The sequence below is a fragment of the Eutrema salsugineum genome, unplaced genomic scaffold, assembly GCF_000478725.1.
Source record: "Eutrema salsugineum unplaced genomic scaffold, Eutsalg1_0 scaffold_12, whole genome shotgun sequence".
NCBI lineage: Eukaryota > Viridiplantae > Streptophyta > Magnoliopsida > Brassicales > Brassicaceae > Eutrema > Eutrema salsugineum.
Window position 1 is genome coordinate 281,148 of NW_006256895.1, and position 20,448 is coordinate 301,595.

The 20,448-nt window shown below is 31.6% G+C and overlaps 1 protein-coding gene across 1 annotated transcript; it reads left to right on the top strand.

Moving 5' to 3' along the window:
• Positions 1 to 8,807: 8,807 nt before the first annotated feature.
• LOC18025695 (patatin-like protein 2) lies at positions 8,808 to 11,321 on the top strand. The gene is made up of 6 exons (XM_006408531.2): positions 8,808 to 9,047; positions 9,220 to 9,588; positions 9,665 to 9,826; positions 10,377 to 10,679; positions 10,761 to 10,933; positions 11,013 to 11,321. Exons 1-6 carry the CDS (start codon positions 8,910 to 8,912, stop codon positions 11,089 to 11,091), a joined length of 1,224 nt encoding a protein of 407 aa, XP_006408594.1. The 5' UTR covers positions 8,808 to 8,909; the 3' UTR covers positions 11,092 to 11,321.
• The last annotated feature ends 9,127 nt before the right edge of the window (positions 11,322 to 20,448 follow it).

The following is a 20,448-nucleotide window of genomic DNA, read 5'->3' on the forward strand; positions in this document are numbered from 1 at the left end:
GAAGTTGACAGGCACAATGCAATCCTATTCTAAGAAGAATATCGTGGACTATTCCTTTAGGTGTTGCATTGGAATCATCAGGTAGACTAATCTTCGCTCTAGTCCTGCACAGGTGCTCAATACCAAGTCTCAAGCAATTGCCTTGTACATCATGTTGAGACAAGCTCCAGAATCACAAAGCACATTGTTAAACATTTCACCTCTAATGGAACAAGAGATGATAAAATGACCTTTACCTTCGATTTTGTGAAGTGTTCAAACAGGTCTACCTCTTCTCGCATGATTGAACAAGTCTTCTAATTCAGGGGTTGATTCCTTGCTCTCACAGAAGTAATGGCCTATCATGAAGTCTTTGCAAGCTCTGGCAAAGATGATTCCTTCAGGCAAATTTTGAACTACATCATTGAACTCATCAAGCTTTTCTTTGCTGATTTTGTTGGTGTAGTAGCTGCATTCTTCAGGTTTTTGAACGTGAATTGAGTAGACCGCAGCATCAGGTGATTTCTTGGGAGAAGACAGACGTCTGGCTCTCCTAAAATAGGTTTGGATATCCTCTTTTGTCTCTTTTCTGTATCTAAAGAACACTTGCAAGCAGCTAAGATCCCATACATCATTGAAACCTTTATAGAGACGTATCGTCTTCACAAACTTGTTGAATTCAATGAGTCTTTCTCTGGAGATTGGTGCTCCTAGTTCCACCAATCTATGTAACCACGATTATATGACCAAGTATATATAAAATTTATTAGTTTTTCCCAACTAATTCTTTTAGAATTCCATTTTTGAAATGAATTAAGTAAGGTTAAATTTAATAAAGATGAATAAAAAGGCGTATATAAACAGTATGCTATAAATATTCCAAACAAAGCTATACTGACTGAAAAGGTTGCATTTTTCAAAAATTCTGGATTGCGTCCTTCTACGAACAGACGATAGTCTTCGTCTTCAAGGTATTGTCCTTCATATTCATCTTCATAAGCTAAAACTATGATGAAAGGATGTACCTCATCTTCTTCTTGAGATGTTTTGGAGCTGATGGCGTACATTGTTTGCTCGAGAAAGGGGGTCATGGCCTTTCCAGCAGGTGCATCTAACGAACACTGGCATGTAAGAATGGAAGAAGGCTGAGGTGAATCTTACCGATGGTTTACCGCGGGTGGAGGATATACGACCGCGGTGGAGGGGCTTTTTGCCGCAGGTAAATGACTCACGACCGCGGCCGGAGGGTTGTTGGCCATGGTTGCGAGAGCTGCGGCCGCTGGTGAGGGACTCCGAGGTGGTTCAGTTGTTTCATCTTCTCTTTTGCCTTCTAAATGGCTTTTTGGATCTTCCAACTCTATTTTCTCTTCTCTTAGGTCAAGATCTTTGATGGGAAGTGTTGAACCAAATGTTTCACACCCTTGCATAAGATTTTTGACTTTCTCTTCGACTTCATTAAGAGCATAGACTACTTTATCCACGGTTGAGTCGATCTCTTCTGCTTTTTCTCGAACCTTGTGTACTCCATCCCAAATCTCTTCCACGTAGGAGTAAGTATGGTTGTTATGATCATTAATAGTTTCTTTTGCTTCATCGAGTTTGATCTCTAAGGTGTGGATGTTTCCACTACCCTTGCGAATGTTGACTTCGTTTTCTCCAACTCGTCCTTCAACTGCTTCTATTCTCTCTTTGATAGTCTCGGCATCTTTGTTTGCCTGAGTCTCAATGGATTTGACTTGAGCAGAAAGATCTTCAAGCTTTTTGTTAAAGTGAATCGACATATTGTCAATTCTCTTATGAAGGACGGCCCTGGAGACGGCTTGAACTGCGATAAACTGCTTGATTATGGCTTCAAGTTGCTCCAATAGATTACGGAGCTAGACGTTCTCATCTTGTTGGAGAATCTGGTGAGGTAGGCGATGCATAGGTGATCTAGGGTTTACCATTGGAGGCCTGTAGGAATCATCCAGGAATGCTCGGTAGTTCGGATTTGAGTTTCTAACTTCATCAAAGAGGTCGCGTATGTATTGCTCTTCTCTGCGTCTTGTGGCTTGAGGAGTGTTGTAAAAACCTCCCTCGTAGTAGGGATTTTGATTTATAGGGTTCATTGCTTTGGGAACTGAAACAAAAAGAACCAAAAAATGGAAATATGCAGAAAAAGGGTTCTAGAGTCGATTTACCAACATTTCTTAGAGTTTTACGGAAAAGAAAATGTGTGCCTTCCCTGGAAACAGCGCCAAAAACTTGATGGTGTGCTGTCGTGAGGGTTGTCAAGTTTTACCCTAAATGAAATCAATAGCTGGAAGTGCACAGCTGATCGATTGTAGTACTTAGGGATCAAATCCACAGGGAAGGAGGATCTTTCCTGCAAAAGCCTTCGAAAAAAATGTGAAGTAAGGAAGTCTAGAATCAGGCAATTTTGGTAGGGGTTTTGGTCGTGTCTTTAGAATGTAAAAACTAATCTTAACAAAAAAAAAATACGAGAATTAAAATGACCTAATAACTAAACTTAATGAAATCGACTAAAAACAAGAAAGCGGCTAGACCTAATTGCTTTAAATGAAAATCGACTAGAATGACGAAAATAACCTAATGACTAAAACTTGTATTGAAATCGGCGAAAAATTATAAAGACGAGACGCTAGGTTTTCAGGAAAATTCTCTCCGGGGGATGAACGATTCAAAACATTGGTAAAGAGTAAATTTAATAAGATCCTAGCTAAAACTTTTAGAACTCGAATCACGAACGTATGAATACGCCCATGTCGTGATCATAACCAACTATCTCTCTCAACCCTAACCAGTAGGTTTCCACTCTTGCCCTGGAAAAAAAAAGATGCAGTAAGCTTAAGAGTCATCAATATTCACAGTTCTCCCATAGGTAGGTTTTCACTCTTATAGTCGATCTGCTCTTCTCGAACTGTTGGGGTCGAGTGTCGTGTGAACGACTATTGGCCATGGTCATAAAGACGCGTCCATGGTCGAAATGGGTTTGGCGGTGGTCCGAACTCCTGCGACCACGAGAACTTAAATGTGGCTTGTTTCCTGCTTCTCTTTGGTTCCTGCTGGGCCGAGCAGTCAGAGACCATCTTTTTTTTTGGTTTTTTTGGTTTATTTTTTTATTTTTTTGGCTTATTTATTTATAAGAAACACCTGAAACTAAGAAAAATAAAAAGATCAATAGAAAAAGAGACAAAAATCCTAAAGAAAACAATACATAAATGGGTTGTCTCCCATTAAGCGCTTCTTTTTTAAGTTGTTTAGCTCGACTTTGGTGTAGGACGTGACTTAGTCCAATGAAGAAGACCTTGTCCTGAGACAAGTATTTTTCAACATCTCCTTGTTTAACTTGGCAGGTTCTTGGTCACTCCAAAGCTCTTCTTCAAACTTTTCTGCTGCAGGACATTTTCCTGCTTTACTGTTGTATGGGAAGGCTTTTGTGAAGACATCTTTGTCGATATTAGCAAATGAGATCCTCCGGTTTGGCTAGTCCATTATAGCTATGGAAGTTGCTAGAAAAGACCATTCAACAATATAGAAGTCGACAGGCACAATGCAATCTCCTATTCTCAGAGGAATGCCGTGGACTATTCTTTTAGGTGTTGCATTGGAATAATCAGGTGCTTAATACCAAGTCTCAAAGCAATTGCCTTGGACATCATGTTGAGACGAGCTCCAGAATAACAAAGCACATTGTTAAATATTACACCACTAATGGAACAAGAGATGAGAAACTGACGTTTACCTTCGATTTTGTGAAGTGTTTGAACAGGTATACCTCTTCTGGCATGATTGAACAAGACTTCTATTTCAGGGATTGATTCCTTGCTCTCACAGAAGTATTGGCATATCATGAAGTCTTTGCAAGCTCTGGCAAAGGTGATTCCTTCAGGCAAATTTCGAACTACATCATTGAACTCATCAAGCTTTTCTTGCTGATTTTGTTGGTGTAGTACCTGCATTCTTCAGGATTTTGAAGGTGAATTGAGTAGACCGCAGCATCAGGTGATGCCCTGGAAAAAGACAGACGTCTGGCTCTCCCAAAATAGGTTCAGATATCCTCTTTTGTCTCTTTTCTGTATATAAAGAACACTTGCAAGCAGCCAAGATCCCATACATCATCAAAACCTTTATAGAGAGGTATCGTCTTCACAAACTTGTTGAATTCAATGAGTCTTTCTCTAGAGATTGGTGCTCCTAGTTCCACCAATCTGTCTGGATTGCCTCCTTCCACAAACAAACGATAGTCTTCGTCATTAAAGTATTGTCCTTCATATTCATCTTCATAAGTTAAAACTATGCTGCAAGGAAGTACCTCATCTTCTTCTTGAGATGTTTTCGAGCTGATGGCGTACACTGTTTGCTCGAGAAAAGGGGTCCTGACCATTCCAGCAGGTGCATCTAACGAACACTGGCCTGTAAGAATGTTATAATCAACCGCACTCACATATCACAACATCTTGCATACCTAGACTATCACCCCTGATGATCTGGGCCACATAGCTCCACAATTATATGGGTTTGGCTTTAATACCAATTCTAATGTCCATAAATCCCATTGTCCATGGCCCCATGCTCTTTCACGGCCCATGGGTCCTATCTTTGTACGGCGGCTGGCTTCGAAAAACTTTTTTAATATCTCTACAGATCACCATGATTTATTTCTGTGTGTTTTGTCCACAATCACATAGTATTGGAAATTACTTCTCAATAAATCATCCATTGTGAAATTTTCCCTACTCAAACACGTTTAATTGTGGAGTTCTTTCTAGATAAGTGATAAAAAAGATAAACGCACTTTGGTGATATTTGATGATATTGATAATAAAATTAACTTATATATGCTTCTACCACCATCTACTAGAATTTGGGATGTTTAGATATATACACGTATTAATACACTTTCAAGTGTTGGAGAAAAATGAATAAAAAGAATGGGCCTTAAGATTAAGGATTAGATTAGGCGATGCCCGTCCAAGAAAAAAGATCGGATCGTTACATAATCTTCTATTATTATTTGAGAAGGACATTTAGAAAAAAACTTTTATGTCATGTATTAGTGTTCTTAACAATTTTTTCATAATGAGGTGTTAATCTCAGAGAGTTTTTCAGAGATTTTTTTTAAAGTAGGCTCAACTTACTAGACTAATTACATCATATATCATTAACATTAATTTAGTTAGAGATTAGTTTATATTAATTATATATTTAATACTCAAACATTGAATTTGTAAAGATATTCTCTCTCTCTTTTATTTCTTATCAACATATTTATAAAATTTTAATACATAATATTACTTATGTTACTAAACATTATATTTATTATCTCATCTTTCTTTAATCTTAATTTTGTTAAAAAAATAATAATCATATTATCTATTTAATAATAACTAAATCTAATTTTTCTCATACATATTATACTTCAAATTTTTTATATCAAAGCAAAGTATCTTAGTCTGATGTTAGACTGGTTAGATAGAACATATTAATCTAATTTAGTATATTTAATATGCAATTTCATTCATATAAAAATTACTATAAAAATTAATTATAAAATTAATAATTATTTAGCATTTAGACAGTTGTATTGCAAAACAATTATAACTTTAATCATTATTTACAGTTGCATAATCAATACATATATTTTCAATTATAAATATTAGTTAACATTTTGTAGTTATATTTTATATATTATATTTATATATTCAAATAAAAAAATATGGTTAGTATTTACTCTGCACATGGTGCGGATAATTAAAAAAATACACCAAATACTTAAATTTATCAAATATGGTGTTAACATTGGATGTATACAGAAACGTAATCAGAATTTAGTATACATTTTGGGCATGGTGTGATCTGATATTTAGAATTTACATACTACAATTATAATAAAGGAGACATAGTATTGAAGCAATAAATTGTCTATATTAAACATTATTTTGTCTTTAAAGGAATTCAGTATAACACAAATAACGTATGTTTGAATCATTTCAGTGGTGATTGTAATCAATTAAATGGTGGATTTAATTAATTAAATGAGAGTTTTGATAGAGAATTTAATATCAATTGTTATATACGATTATGTATTATTTTTGTTTTCTTACAGCAGCCAACGGTTAAATTTAATTTATAGTCATGATAAAATGATATATTTTTATTTGTTGTATATAAAATAGAGTTTACATCAAAACCAATGAATTATAGATATGATTGTCCATATATGTCATGAGAGCAACAAAACTTCTGATCATGTATATGTTGATAAATGAAAAATAATTTTTAGTGAAGTGAATTTTTTTTTTATATAGATTTTCGTCTGTAACCTTTTCTATTTAATGGAAATTTATTTGGTGTTACATGCAAATACACAAAAAAAACAAATATAATGAAAACTGCTATTTATAGCAAATGAATGTAAACTATCCATTTTCTAAATGTTCTTGTAGTGGTTTGATCTCCTTTTTAAGTTATAAATAAATTATTATATTACAACAAAAATCATATGTTGATTAAGTATACTCGGTGTTATCATTTTACTATAAAAATAAAGTATGTACGAATAAATTAAAATCTTATAAATATGATAAAATATGAATTTACTTACAAATTTTTAAACTTGCATATGTATAGATATTTATTCTAAATCATCTATATTCTATACAAAAATTTTATACAAAAAGTAACCCATCTTCCAATGAATTAATTTAGTTATCATAATCTACTTCACCAGGTTCTTCTCTCTAATTGCTCAACTTCATCATCTTCTTCTCTTTCTTTCACTTGCATCTAAATGAACCAATGCTAATAAATCCATAGAAGAAAGAGAGATTAGAAACAAAATAATTAATTTATGAGTGTCAGCACGAATGTCAATACTAAAGGTTTGTAACTTTGTATCAATCCATGTCTGTATTTATATAAAAAAAAAATTGTTAGATTCAAGTCGGGAAATATATAAGAAAAAAAATATTATATTCTAATACTATGTTCTACAGTTTGGTAATATTAAAAATGGATGAATATCACATAAAGAAAACTTCATTTACCAAATTGCAAGAAATAGAAGAAAAAAAGCATTAGATTGTTTGTAAGAAAAATAGAAGAAGAATGATTTTTGAAAGTTTAAACTTACTTGAATGACCAAAAACTTCTTAGTCGGGACATCAAATCTTCAATATCAATCCACTCCTTCACTATATGCTTTCAATTTTCTTATTCAAAAACTATTACATAAAAAACATGAGACCCACCCTAAAAGTGTATTATGGAACATGAAAAATATGAACAAATGAAATGAGAAGGCCACAAAGTGTAGAAACTTACCAGGTTTGTCAATCGTTGGAACATCCCACTTGCCCTTGTAGTCGACGTTATTGAATTGCTACAGAAAGACATGACAACCTTGAGAGGAAGAAAAAGATTGACCAGGTTATATTATCTTCTTGACAGTTAGATAAACAAACATTAGGCTTCTATTCACCCATGTACTCAGGGCTGGGAATGGTTGGGGCAGTCCACTCACCATATTCTTTATTATCCCGGGCCTCAGGCTAGGAGAAGGGACACAAAATAAAATCAGCAATTACATAACATATAGTTTCTATTGTAATGGTAATATTTAGATTTGTGTGTAGTATTTAAAATAAAACTACTATTTATAACAAAGGAGGGCAAACTAATTAATAATTCTAACGTTACAATAATAATTGAGATGTCATTAACGCACAATTGAAAGTTTGGTGAATTAAATTACAAACTGACGTATATTTTTTTACAGTTTTTTTTAACATACAACATAAATGTACATCTATTATAATTTTTTGGTTTTTTAAAAATAAATTTGACTTATAGATTATATAACCATGGATATATTTTCCACTAAATTTAGTAACTATAACAAATTATATTTGATAGAACGATTGGATATTCTAACTCCTCTTTCAATTATTTTTTTAATATATTTTTGAAATTTTGCGTAGAAAAAATATTCATATATATTATACATATATATATATATTTTGAAAAAATATTTAAAAAGAATGCCAAATGATCCAATAGGAAGAAAGTGAAATTCTTTTTTTATATATATGATTTTGCTATACACTTATACTTCTTTCGGGCGACGTAAGAAAGTTGAAATAATGGGATAACGAATGAGTGGCGGCTGTAACCGTATACACTTTTACTTTTACTTTTGCTAGAAAAGATAAAATATATCTGATATATTTTGTAATATTCAATTTGTCGCCGCCTTTGATCTTTTCAAAACTCCGGTGACTCAGCTGTCTTTACCCCTTAGTGGGAATTAAACGTACCTTTGACCATGCTTTGGTCGTTTACAAAGATATACAGTTGGAGTATGTTAAGCAAATAAGTATATTACAACATAGGACGTTATAATTATTTAGTAACTTCTCTTCGTGACTAGAGTAATGCCCTAGGCGTGGGCACTCATAAAAAAACTTCTAATTCATAAAAAGGCATTAATTAAGTGATGAAGAAAACACCACAAAAACCCCCAAACTTGATAAATTCAATTCATTTGAACAGTGAGATGGCGTATTTAATGAGTTGAACTTAATAAAATGGTTGACATGGTCGTAAGGTGGAAGAAGAAAAGAGATTCACGAAAAGTCCATTGTCTACAACGAAAGAAATCAAGAACCAATAAGATTGGGGCTCTAACTGGAGGAACCAACAAGTTAATTTGACGAGTGAATATCCTATAAGAACGAAGACCTAATCAAACTTTGGTATAGCAGCCCCGTTTGTCCTATATATACATAGAGCATTTAGCCCCTCATAAAACCTCACTAATAAATAACCCCTCATAATATCTGACTATCAAAGTTCTATCTTTAAGTATCTGTACATTTCTATATTAACGTAACAAATTAAAAAAGGACCGATACATTACTTTTGGTAAGATGGAAATGGAGAGCCCGAAATCACCTCTTCAACCCCCAACATATGGAAACTTAGTCACAATTCTCAGCATCGATGGTGGTGGCGTTAGAGGGATAATCCCTGCCACTATCCTTGCTTTTCTCGAGTCTGAACTTCAGGTATAACTATATTTTATATCTATAACATTTCTTTCTGTTTTGTCATATTTAATTAGGAACTTCCAATTTACTACTTATTGGCAGTATCACAATTCTGATGTTGAATCTAACATATTTTTTAACTATATATATATATATATATATATATATATATATATATATGGACATACAGAAACTGGATGGAGAGGAAGCAAGGCTTGCAGACTACTTTGATGTAATGGCAGGAACAAGCACTGGTGGTCTGGTTACAGCCATGCTCACTGCTCCTAACAAGGAAGGTCGGCCCTTGTTTGCAGCCTCTGAGATTAAAGACTTTTATCTTGAGCACTGTCCAAAAATCTTTCCTCAAGATCATTTCCCATTCTCGGCCGCCAAAAACTTGGTGAAGTCCTTGACTGGTCCTAAATATGATGGTGAATACCTTCATCAACTTATTCATGCCAAGTTGGGTGAGACAAGGTTGCATCAAACACTTACAAATGTTGTCATTCCAACGTTCGATATCAAACATCTTCAACCTACTATATTTAGTAGTTACGAGGTTTGTTTAGCTTATTTACGTCTTTGAAGTTACAATACAACAATATAACAAAATTTTGATAAAGACCATCGCGTAGGTAAAAAACAATTCTCTCAAGAACGCAACCCTCGCTGACATTGCCATCTCAACTTCAGCAGCCCCTACATACTTGCCTGCCCATTTCTTCAAAACTCAAAATTCAGCCGGAAACGTCAAAGAATACAATCTTATTGATGGGGGAGTTGCAGCCAATAACCCGGTAATTATCAGAGATGAAAACATTGTCGTGTTTAGGTTTCTATATGATAATACGAACATATATAGACTTTTTTTTTTTACTACAGAACATATATAGACTTATATCCAATAATAGTTAAAACTCAATTGAATCATCGATGATTTTCGTCTAGCATGTCATGCCTTGATTATTAATTTGTGTCGTGTTAGGCTTTTCTATACGATAAATATCAACATTTATTGACGTATATCGTAACAATAATTTCAATATAATTGAATTACCTATGATTTTAATATGGCAGGACGTGGCCTAGTTTATTATTACTCTAATGACGTCGGTGCTTTCATATTATACTTGTAAGAATATTTTAACATAACAAAAAAATGACAAAAAAATAAAAACTGAGCCTACTTTTCAGTTTTTTTACGGGGGTCAATGTCCATCTTGATTATAAATTCCAAACCTGGTTCTCATTTTATTTGTAGTAAGGAATTTCTAATAATATCCATTTGGACACCGTCTTTAGAAGTCCTGAATAATATATCATATATTGTTTATATGTCAAGTATAGGCTTTGGTGGCCATCGGGGAAGTGACAAAGGAGATAACAAGAGGGAGCAGTGAATTTTTCCCGATAAGACCAAATGATTACGGAAGGTTTCTGGTACTTTCTCTTGGAACCGGAAATCGTAAAGCCGAGGAGAAATTCAATGCAAAAGAAGTAGCTGGTTGGGGAATGTTGAGTTGGCTAACACACGACAACTCTACACCTCTCATTGATGCTTTCATGCAAGCTAGCTCCGATATGGTTGACTTTCATCTCTCTTCCGTTTTTCGAGCTCTTCATTCCGAAGCCAACTATATTCGCATCCAGGTACAAAATGAAAATCAGATCATTATCCTTTTCTTTTTCTTTGTCGCAATAATTTCTAAGGAATTGGTTTCAACTACACAGGATGACACATTAAATGGGGACGCAGCTTCCGTTGATATAGCTACCGTTGAGAATCTCAACATTCTCGCCAAGATAGGAGATGAAATACTCAAGAAAGTAGTTTCAAGAGTTAATCTTGAGTCGGGTAGTAACGAAAATGCATATGAAGTAACCAATGAAAAGGCCCTTATAAAGTATGCGACATAAATTTTGTATTTGATATTTACTTGATCTAAAATATGTAGTTAATATGTTTAAATGTTGGTTATGAAGGTTAGCTGGAATACTTTCGAAAGAAAAGAAGATCAGAGCCTCGCGATCACCTCATGGAAAAGCGCCAAATAGGAAATGAAGCATTATTTAATCTTATCTACTGTGGTCTTCTTCCCATATACGTTACAAATAATATTCTGGATCCGCTGCTCCCACCACGTTTCGGTTTTTGGTTTATTTACTTTTAATCATAAAAAATGTTGTAATTCGTTTTCTTTAATTAATGAATTTTTTGTCAAAAGAAAAAGAAATATACAATGTTATATTTGTTTTTTTTGTTGCACGATATTATAATAGACTTGAAAAGTATCCAAACTGTAATTTCCATCATTCCCACATGAGAAGGAAACTAGAGTTTGCATACTTTTCGTTTCAAATATATTATAAATATTATCATGTGATAAGAAAAAAGTATAGTATTATTGAGAATAAGAAAGAGAGAAAATATTAGAGAATAAATTGTTATGTCTTATTTCATGCATAATGAAGATTTATATAGGATTACAAAAATTTGGTGAACAAACCTAAATAAGAGAATAAAGAAAGTTCTAAAATATTTTAGACCATTTTTAATAATGGGTTTCATAATGGACATTCACATAATTATTCATAACATTTTCTCTTGGATGTCTATTATAGTAAAATTATGGTAAAGAATGTAAGATGCTGCCTCATTAAAAATCTTACTAAAAACCCAATAGAAAAAAAAACATAGCTAAGGAAGAAAGAGTGCAGTGCCCTATTACTCCCCCTCATGAGTAAATCACCTGAAATGCTTGAGATGATGTGATCCAATATAATGAAAAATCTTCTTGAAAATAGCAGTTGGATACGCCTTGGTAAAAAAGTCTGCAAAATCTTCACTCGAACAAGTTTGTACATTACCATTCTCCTACAATTACTGATCAGTGTCCAAGATAATCGATCTTGATTATTCTATTTGCTTTTGATGATCTCAATAATCTCTGAAATCGTGACAGACTTTCATATTTACATTTCCTTTAGGTGTTTATCATTTGCGAGTTCTAGTTGCCTCGTTAAAACCTCGTCATGGAAAATCCAGTAGACCAAGATAAGGAAAAAGAGTACAACCACACACATCATCATATTTCTCATCCTGGAAGAATCTTCTTCAAGAGATGCATTCTAATCATATATATCATTTTAGAGAATCAATATAGTCATAACCTTAGTTAATACACTTGTATGATTAACACAATTTCTCAAGTTATTGATAGAGATGGAGGATTTCTACTCCGAAATGGCCTTCGAATTCATCAGAATAATTGTATGATTAATATAATTTTCAAGTTATTGAACTTCAGGTCCATAACATCCTTTTCTCTTAGAAGATATTTTTTTGTCCATTGGTCTTCATGCCAAATTTTGAGATAACATCTCCTTTCTTAGTTTTAAAATTTTGAGAACCTGAAGACAATGTTGTCTTTCCAAATTCATTTATTCAAAATATCGACTTCTGATAACTCTGCAAGAGTTTTGATTATATTCAAATCAATAATCTCATTGACTCATACTCTTTGATAAATACACATGAATATATCAATTATCTTATAATATCAACATTAAGACAATACCTCATGAAACGTATTCACTAGAATTTCCTGTTTCTATTAGCAGTTTATATTCTTTGAGACTATTGAAGTCTTTCTCTCATGATAAGACTCATAGGGGATCTGAAAAATAGTTGCACCCACCATAGAAGAGTATATCTCTTCATATATTACTTATTTACTTTCATTCATATTTTTCAAATAGATCCACTTATGTCTAGTTTTACACTATTAAGTGTACTAGGATACTGGCCCACACGTATGTGCGGGTTTGAACGTTTTTTAAAATTTTTAATTTTATTGGGTATATTGTTAAGTTTATTGGGTCGAATTTTACAATATTGATAGTTTACAGTGTGTGGGTACAATGTTACTAACTTTGGGCCGAATGGTAGGTTATTAGTATAAGAATTGGATTGTGTCTTAAAATTGGCTCATATTTGTAGTTATAAATTCTACGTAATTATAATTAGGTATGTATAATGAAGAAAGTGTAGATGAAGAATACATGTAATTATGAATACATACATTAATTTTATGTTTTTAAGTTATTCATCGAAATGTGACATTTATGGCCATATTTTATAGATTATATGCGAAGATGTATTCATTTATTTTGAAATGTATCTTCTCTCAAAATTTGTGATAGATCAGTCAAATGTTAGTTAATATCTTTTAATTATAAACGACTTTTGGGGAATATGAACATACGGAAGAAAAATGAGGAATCACTCTCTAAGAATTCTATAAATACACACCAGAAGATAATTTTGATCAACTAACCAAACAAACAATTACTCACTCAAACACAAACCATATTAGAATTATTCTTCCAATGTGATCCTCTCACAGACGTACAAAAAATATGTTTACATGAAAGAAAAAAATTATGTTTTCCTACATAATATTTTTTGTGCATCTGTGAAGAATCACATCAGAAGAAGTAGTTTTATTCATTGTATCGCCACATAGTTATTATGTTACTTGTGAATGCTCACTTTCGACAGGAAGTACACCATTAATACTTTATACAAAATTCTGGATAGAGTATTGACTGTGTACTTCTTGTAGAGTGAGATACAAGTAATTTTACTCAGTAGGTAAACAGAAATGTATAACATTTTCCATAATTTTTTGCTATTGTAGATTTTTATTATTCAATCGAATTTTTAGAAAGAACTCTAGTTATGTAAAAATTGTTATTTACCTCGAATGAGAACCAATATTGTGTAAGAAATACGAACTTTTAATTGGGAGTGGAAATGTTAATCTATAATGATTTCCTCATTTCTAGGATTGTTAGATTTATTATTTCTGATTTTATCTAAAATAACAAAAAATCAGATTTATATATATTATGTATTTCAGTTAAAATTGAAATTTAAAAAGTTGTTTAATTTGATGAGAGATTTCTAGAAATTGAGATATAAAATATCTTAATAAAAATTAAGTTACGATTAGTCCGCATCAACAAAACTTTAAACTTACAATGATAACAGTTTATTCACTAAATTATAAATTATAAGTTACGCTATATTTTATAATGCTTTAATTGGTTGACTCTTGTATTAATTATGTAATATGTAACTGTTGCAAATGTAGTATTTAGTAGATGATTTATCTTAGTATTTCATAAATTCAACATAAAAAATACTGTAAAAAATGAATACGATTAAAAACAACAAAACGAAAGTAACTTATTGAAATAAAGATTCGGCATGCAGTTTTAAAACTAAAATTAAGAAAGACATTAAATCTAATTGACCAGGAATAAGCCCCTTGCATAGCTAGCTTCTCTGAAGGTGTCGTATACAACACCATTAAATGTTCAGATATCTTCATAACTGCAAGGACCTCTAATGATATTCAATAGACAACCCAAATAAAAAATCTCCCCATCATAAATTGAATACTGTTGAATAATAGTTGGATATTCTGAACCCTTCAACCGTGGCCTCCACTCAATCAATGTGGCATTCCAGACAAATTGATGAGATAATTCAGTGTAGAGCAGGAATCTGGCAGTTGCGTATATCTTGTTACACTCCATCCAAGCAATAAATTTTGTATTTTTCATTAGTTTGTCGACCTTGTTTCGCTTGAAAGAATTTGTTCTTTGTAGATGAAATTGAATAATTTCTGAAAACAATCATAAAGAACATGTTAAAACAGTTAAAAGGAAATAAATAATATATAATAATAAATTATAAAGGTTAAGTCTCTATAATTCTATCAAAAGGATTCTTAATAGATTAAAGTTGGACGCCGAAGGCTTACCTATCCTGTTCATAGCAGTAGAAATGAGGAATATGGAGAATTTTCATTCAGTGTAACAAATGAAGTTGCAGTTTACAAAAGTATGATGTGAATATATAGATGGATTAAATAGGGCATACACGAATATACGAATACGTTAAATATTGCAATATGCATCTGATTTTAGAAAGTAATAACAATATATAAATATCCTTTATATTATATTTATAAAAATCCAGAATATATGGTTAGATATTTCAATTTATACATAATAGCTTCATAAGAATATTAGTTCGAAATTATCGGAGAACAATATTATGTTACCATATATTGCGGTTTAAATACAACTGTAAAGAGGAAAATCCAAACTTTTCAATATTTTTGTATCAGCTAAGTTGTGTGAATTGGACGCAGAAGACTTGTGTAAATCTTATTTTCATATATCAAAATCGAAAGTTAAAAAGTCAAACTGGTTGGTTGAAACAGTATTCCCAAGAAAACATAGAAATTTCGTGTCATTGAATATTTTTTAACTACCCTATCCTATATAAAATAAGAGTTGTTTCGATTATAAACATACTTCTTAATTTTTTTCTGTAACCCTAAACACCTGATAAGAGATTAGACAAAAATGAAAAATCACCAAGAAAAAAGTTATGATGAAAACGAATTACTGAGAATTAATCCACCACCATTGAACATGAGATTTAGTGTGGAAGAACCACCATCGCCTCCTCCAATTTCTGAATCAGAGATGAAGGAAACTAATATGTGGGAAGAGATGAATGGTTTCTGAGCAAATCAACTGCGAAAGCCATCGAGGTTCCTTCTGAGATAATTTAATTTTTAAATTATCCGGTTTTATTGAGGATTCTGTATTATTTGATTTTTATATCAATATGTAATATCTGCAGCCTGATGGAGAAATATCGACTGATGATCCAAAGGAACGTTGCAAGAAAGGAAAACACGATATCTATCTAGATCTGAAGATAGGTTTGAAATGTATAGAATGCGGCTTCGTTAAGACAGAGATCCACTACTGATATACATCAGAGTGGGTAAGCTGTTAATATTCCATTAAGACATTGATTTGTTTAACTAATATGTTTGAAGTTAACAACATTATATGTTTTTGAATCTTATAAGCACATAAAAATAAACGTGGAAGAAGAAACTTTGGAGTCTAGCTAAAATTATCTCTGTTTATTGGAATTATCTAAGCATATTTGCTACAATAAGTTGTATTATCTTGATTCAAATAAAAATAATTTATTTTAAAACTTTTCTAATATGAGTGTATTGATTCGTAAGATTAAAAGCTCATCTGCTACATTGATTATAATCCACAAACATTAAAACATCGATAATTTATATAATATTTTACACTCAACTCTAAATGTTATGAGAAAAACTTAACGTCAGTTGTCAAAACTAAAATGAAAACGTCAGTAGGAAATAAATTTCAATTTACATTTATACAAAAAGTTGTTAATAGATCAATAGTGAGCATTTGATGAAATTGCCTATAAGAAGCGTTATGGTTGCATCGTTTGGCATAAGTATAAATAAAGAAATTCATAAAGGTTCACAATAAATGTAAATGTCGAAGTCTACTTACATAAATTGTTATGGTACTAAAATTGACATAATATGAAAAAATAGCCGTTACTATATTATAGTAGTATATTTTGGCAATGTCTTATTATTATGGAAATGTGCACTATTCGATAGAAGAAAATGTCTATAAAGGAAGTAACCTTTCTAAGATCAAATAGATTCTATATATAGATGGTATATGTTATATCCAAAACTATACATATATAATGTAAAATATATAAACAATAAATACAATGATATTAAAGAACATAAGTAAATTGGCAATTATACATTACCATAAATAAATACTAAATATTTCATTACAAATATACGAAAGTAGGTTCAAATTTATCCCAGTTTTGTGGAAAAATATTAATTACATAATGGGAATGTTTAACAGTTCGAAAAAATATAAGTACATAAGATGGATTAAACTTATGGCCAGCTCGGATCTCCATGGATATCGGTAAAAGGAAGTCTGACATAAAATACAAGTTAACAATTGTAAAATAGATTAAAATATACCATAAAACATATTATATATATATTAATACCAATTAGAAAAATTACCAGTCAAGAAAATCAGAAACCACTTTGATGTGAGGATTGAAAAGTATTTCAGAATGGTCTCCACCATTTCTTATGCGATATCTCCCTGTATGATTTTAAAATATAAAGGGCACACATGTTAGAAGCCAAATTATCATAATAACAAAGTGCAAATGAATGTTTCCACTCGATTATAAAATTTAATTACTAACCTTCAGAATCATAGGTCAGACGAAACATCTGTAAAGTCAAGACTGTTTCATAAGTACCTATGTCTTCCCACTTCTTCCAGAAATCCAGAGCAGTCTTCCCAATGAGTTCGATGTCCATATCAATATAACTAAACCAAATAATTATATTACAACAACATTAACAAAAATACATATGTACAACATAAGACAAATTATTAGCCTTTACATATATAGATGATAATATAAAACATCTTACTTCATGTCCCTTATCTGAATGTCCAATTTGTGAGAAGGTCCAAAAATCATCTTGTAGGGGTCATCAATGTCAATACTTAGTTCATCATCAACATAGATGATTACGCTGATCAAGTCTACAAAGAAAAAATTTCATTACACAATATTTATAATAATTTTTTAATTGAATAAGGTGAGAAGCCTAACCGATAGAGTACTCAGTATGGAAATTCCCTCGGATAATGGGATCAAATGGCATAAAATCTATCATATGCTTAGGATTGACTTGAAAGGTCTTGTCTACAACAGTATCGGCGTTCATGTTGATGAAGTGGTAGTTTATAGTATTTCTGAAAGATCTGAACGCATTGACAACGTTGAAGAATTTGACATAATTCCATTCTTCTTCTTTAAACTTTGGACCGAGCGAAGAAATAAGATCCTGATCTATTGATGCCTCTATTTTGTAGTCCTAAATTCGTGAACCAATTAATCATTTTAGAGATTCATGTGTTTAAATGTTCATAACATGCAACAGAATAAAAAAAAAATCAAAAAGATGAACTTACATTTTCGTCACCGAGGATAAGACACAATTCTTGGCGTTGATTACGGTAGTTGAAGTGTTCCCAAACTCGTAGAACATTTATAAAAATTCTAGAGTCAGATTTTGTGGGAGAAAGATACTCAAGGGTACAATAGCAAGGCATGTTTGAGGAAAGTGGTTGTTTTCTGATACTTTAGGGTTTTTTTAGTTAAGATGGCGAGACGTTTTTTTACTTGGTCCTTTATATGTATAGCAAAGCAAGTATAGGGGTTGAAAGGTTGTGTTGTTTTGTAAAATTAGAATAAATTGCAACCTTTGATATTTATTGCACCAAGTGACTTACGAGCAAACCAAATTGGTTACATTCAATTCATAGGTATATTTAACTTTTATACTGATTAAATATATATAAAAAAATATGTGAAAATAGTAGAAAAATGTCATATCTGGTACTGACTACTTCTCTTTAATTAAGTCAATTACTTCCTTTCATTAATTACAAATAATTAATGAGTGTACAATACCGGAATGTACTCTATTTTTTTAATATAGACACATATCTCAGACAATTCAAATTTTTAATATCATAGTTATTTTTTTGTTGAAAAAAATAGAGTATGATTCACGAAAAAATGCTAACACAATTAAATTGTTTAAAATATATATATATATATATATATATATATTGTCATTTGATAAGTTATCTCAATCAGAATAATATAGAAGTTAAGATTTCCAAGTTTAACACTATAAAAATAAGAAATAGGAAACAATAATCTCTTTTACTGAGACTGGTCGTCATATTCATCGTGGACCGGAGTAAAATCAATTGAAGTTGCAAGCGTGAAATAATATTAGGATTTTTGATCATTATACATATATATATATATATATATATATATGATACAATATCAAAGATGGAATAAACATACCTCAACTTTGCTCTTTCCACTTCTGAGGTAAGAGGATCCTCGAGAATATCAGATATGAATCTTTCCGAATCAACTATCCATTCATCTAATTACATAGACATATTCAGTATATGGAAAAAAATATATGTAAAACTTCTAATTAATTAACAATATCAAATAATGAGGTAGTTACTATTTAGTTACCTCTCCATCTAGTGAAAGAGAAAAATCGCAATACAATAATATGCCTAGAAGATCTTTCACGATTCCACCAAAGTTCTTCAAATTTTCTTGACAAGTTATCCCAAGCAATACATTTCAAAGATTCTTTACTGTATATTTAAATCATTTAGAACATTATTAATATACTTTAAAATTTGTAAATAATAGACAGATAACAAATATGGTTTTAATGTCGTCTCAATTGAAACTCTTGCTAAATTTATGACAGTTGGTTGAACCAAAAAAATTTAAATCACAAATTAAAGTCTCAAAAAATTGAATTAGACAAAAAATTCTAGGGCAACATTCAAGTTCCACAATTATATAAAAATATGCCAAAAATTTTCCACAAATACCGCAAAAAATAACAAATAGAGTTCAAACATTATCCACCCATTGGACAAATTTGTTATAAAGATCAAAAGCAATAATCAATCACCAGCGATGCATTTCTGCAATAAGTTTATTATGATTTATTGCTTCTTCATAACTTCATCGGGATCTCTTGCTTAGGTCGCTTTTTGTTAACATATCTTTCACCTTTATCAAAATAGTCGGGACTCTTAATTAGCTTCTTAGATGAAGGAGTGAGTGAAGATCCAGACGATAGATTCTCAAGTTCGTCAGAACTCATAAGTATCAACGGTTGCTGAAATATAAAACATTGTTGACGACTGAATTTAACTAAACGATCAGATAAGCGAGCTTGAAAAGTCTGTAAAATTTATCTTATATATTACATCTGATCGAGAATCCCACTCAGTCATAATATCGACATCTTGAGACCATAGTTCTACTATATATGGAGACTGGCTTCCTTTTGTATGCTCTTCTGAAACTGTTATTTTGAAAAGCATCCTCATGATTAGGAGCTTTGTCAAGCCATCAGGAAACCCTCTTGGGAAATCCTGCGCAGCATTATATTAAATGGATTAATATTATTTCAGAAAATGTAAATAATGCAAAATGTATACAATTATTTAACAAATAACCTCATCATTTTGTTCCATTATAGACTTAGCTGAATGACCTAACAGTCTTTGAGCAATGTCATCAAACATCAGGAAGCGGACATCGACGTCTGAATCATCAGTTACAAATAATACAATATAGTACCTACATAGTTTGTAAGGAAACAGAAGAGTGAGTTATTTAAATGTTACATGAATCAACATGTAATGTAGTGTCGGAATAAATGTACGATGGGAAGAATCAATGTAATAAAATAAGGCGAACATTTATCCATTCAATCAGAGAAAGTATACATTAAAAAATTCTGCTATATCTGCTATATATCTTACCAAAGAAAGTCTTAATGAAATAAGTAATGTTTTCTTAACTTTATGGGACTATTCA

Excerpts from the sequence above, each read along its gene's own strand:
- LOC18025695 (XM_006408531.2), top strand. The coding sequence starts at position 8,910 with ATGGAAATGGAGAGCCCGAAATCACCTCTTCAACCCCCAACATATGGA. Across the intron at positions 9,827-10,376 it reads GAGTTGCAGCCAATAACCCG|GCTTTGGTGGCCATCGGGGA; the intron begins GTAATTATCAGA and ends TGTCAAGTATAG. Across the intron at positions 10,680-10,760 it reads CCAACTATATTCGCATCCAG|GATGACACATTAAATGGGGA; the intron begins GTACAAAATGAA and ends TCAACTACACAG.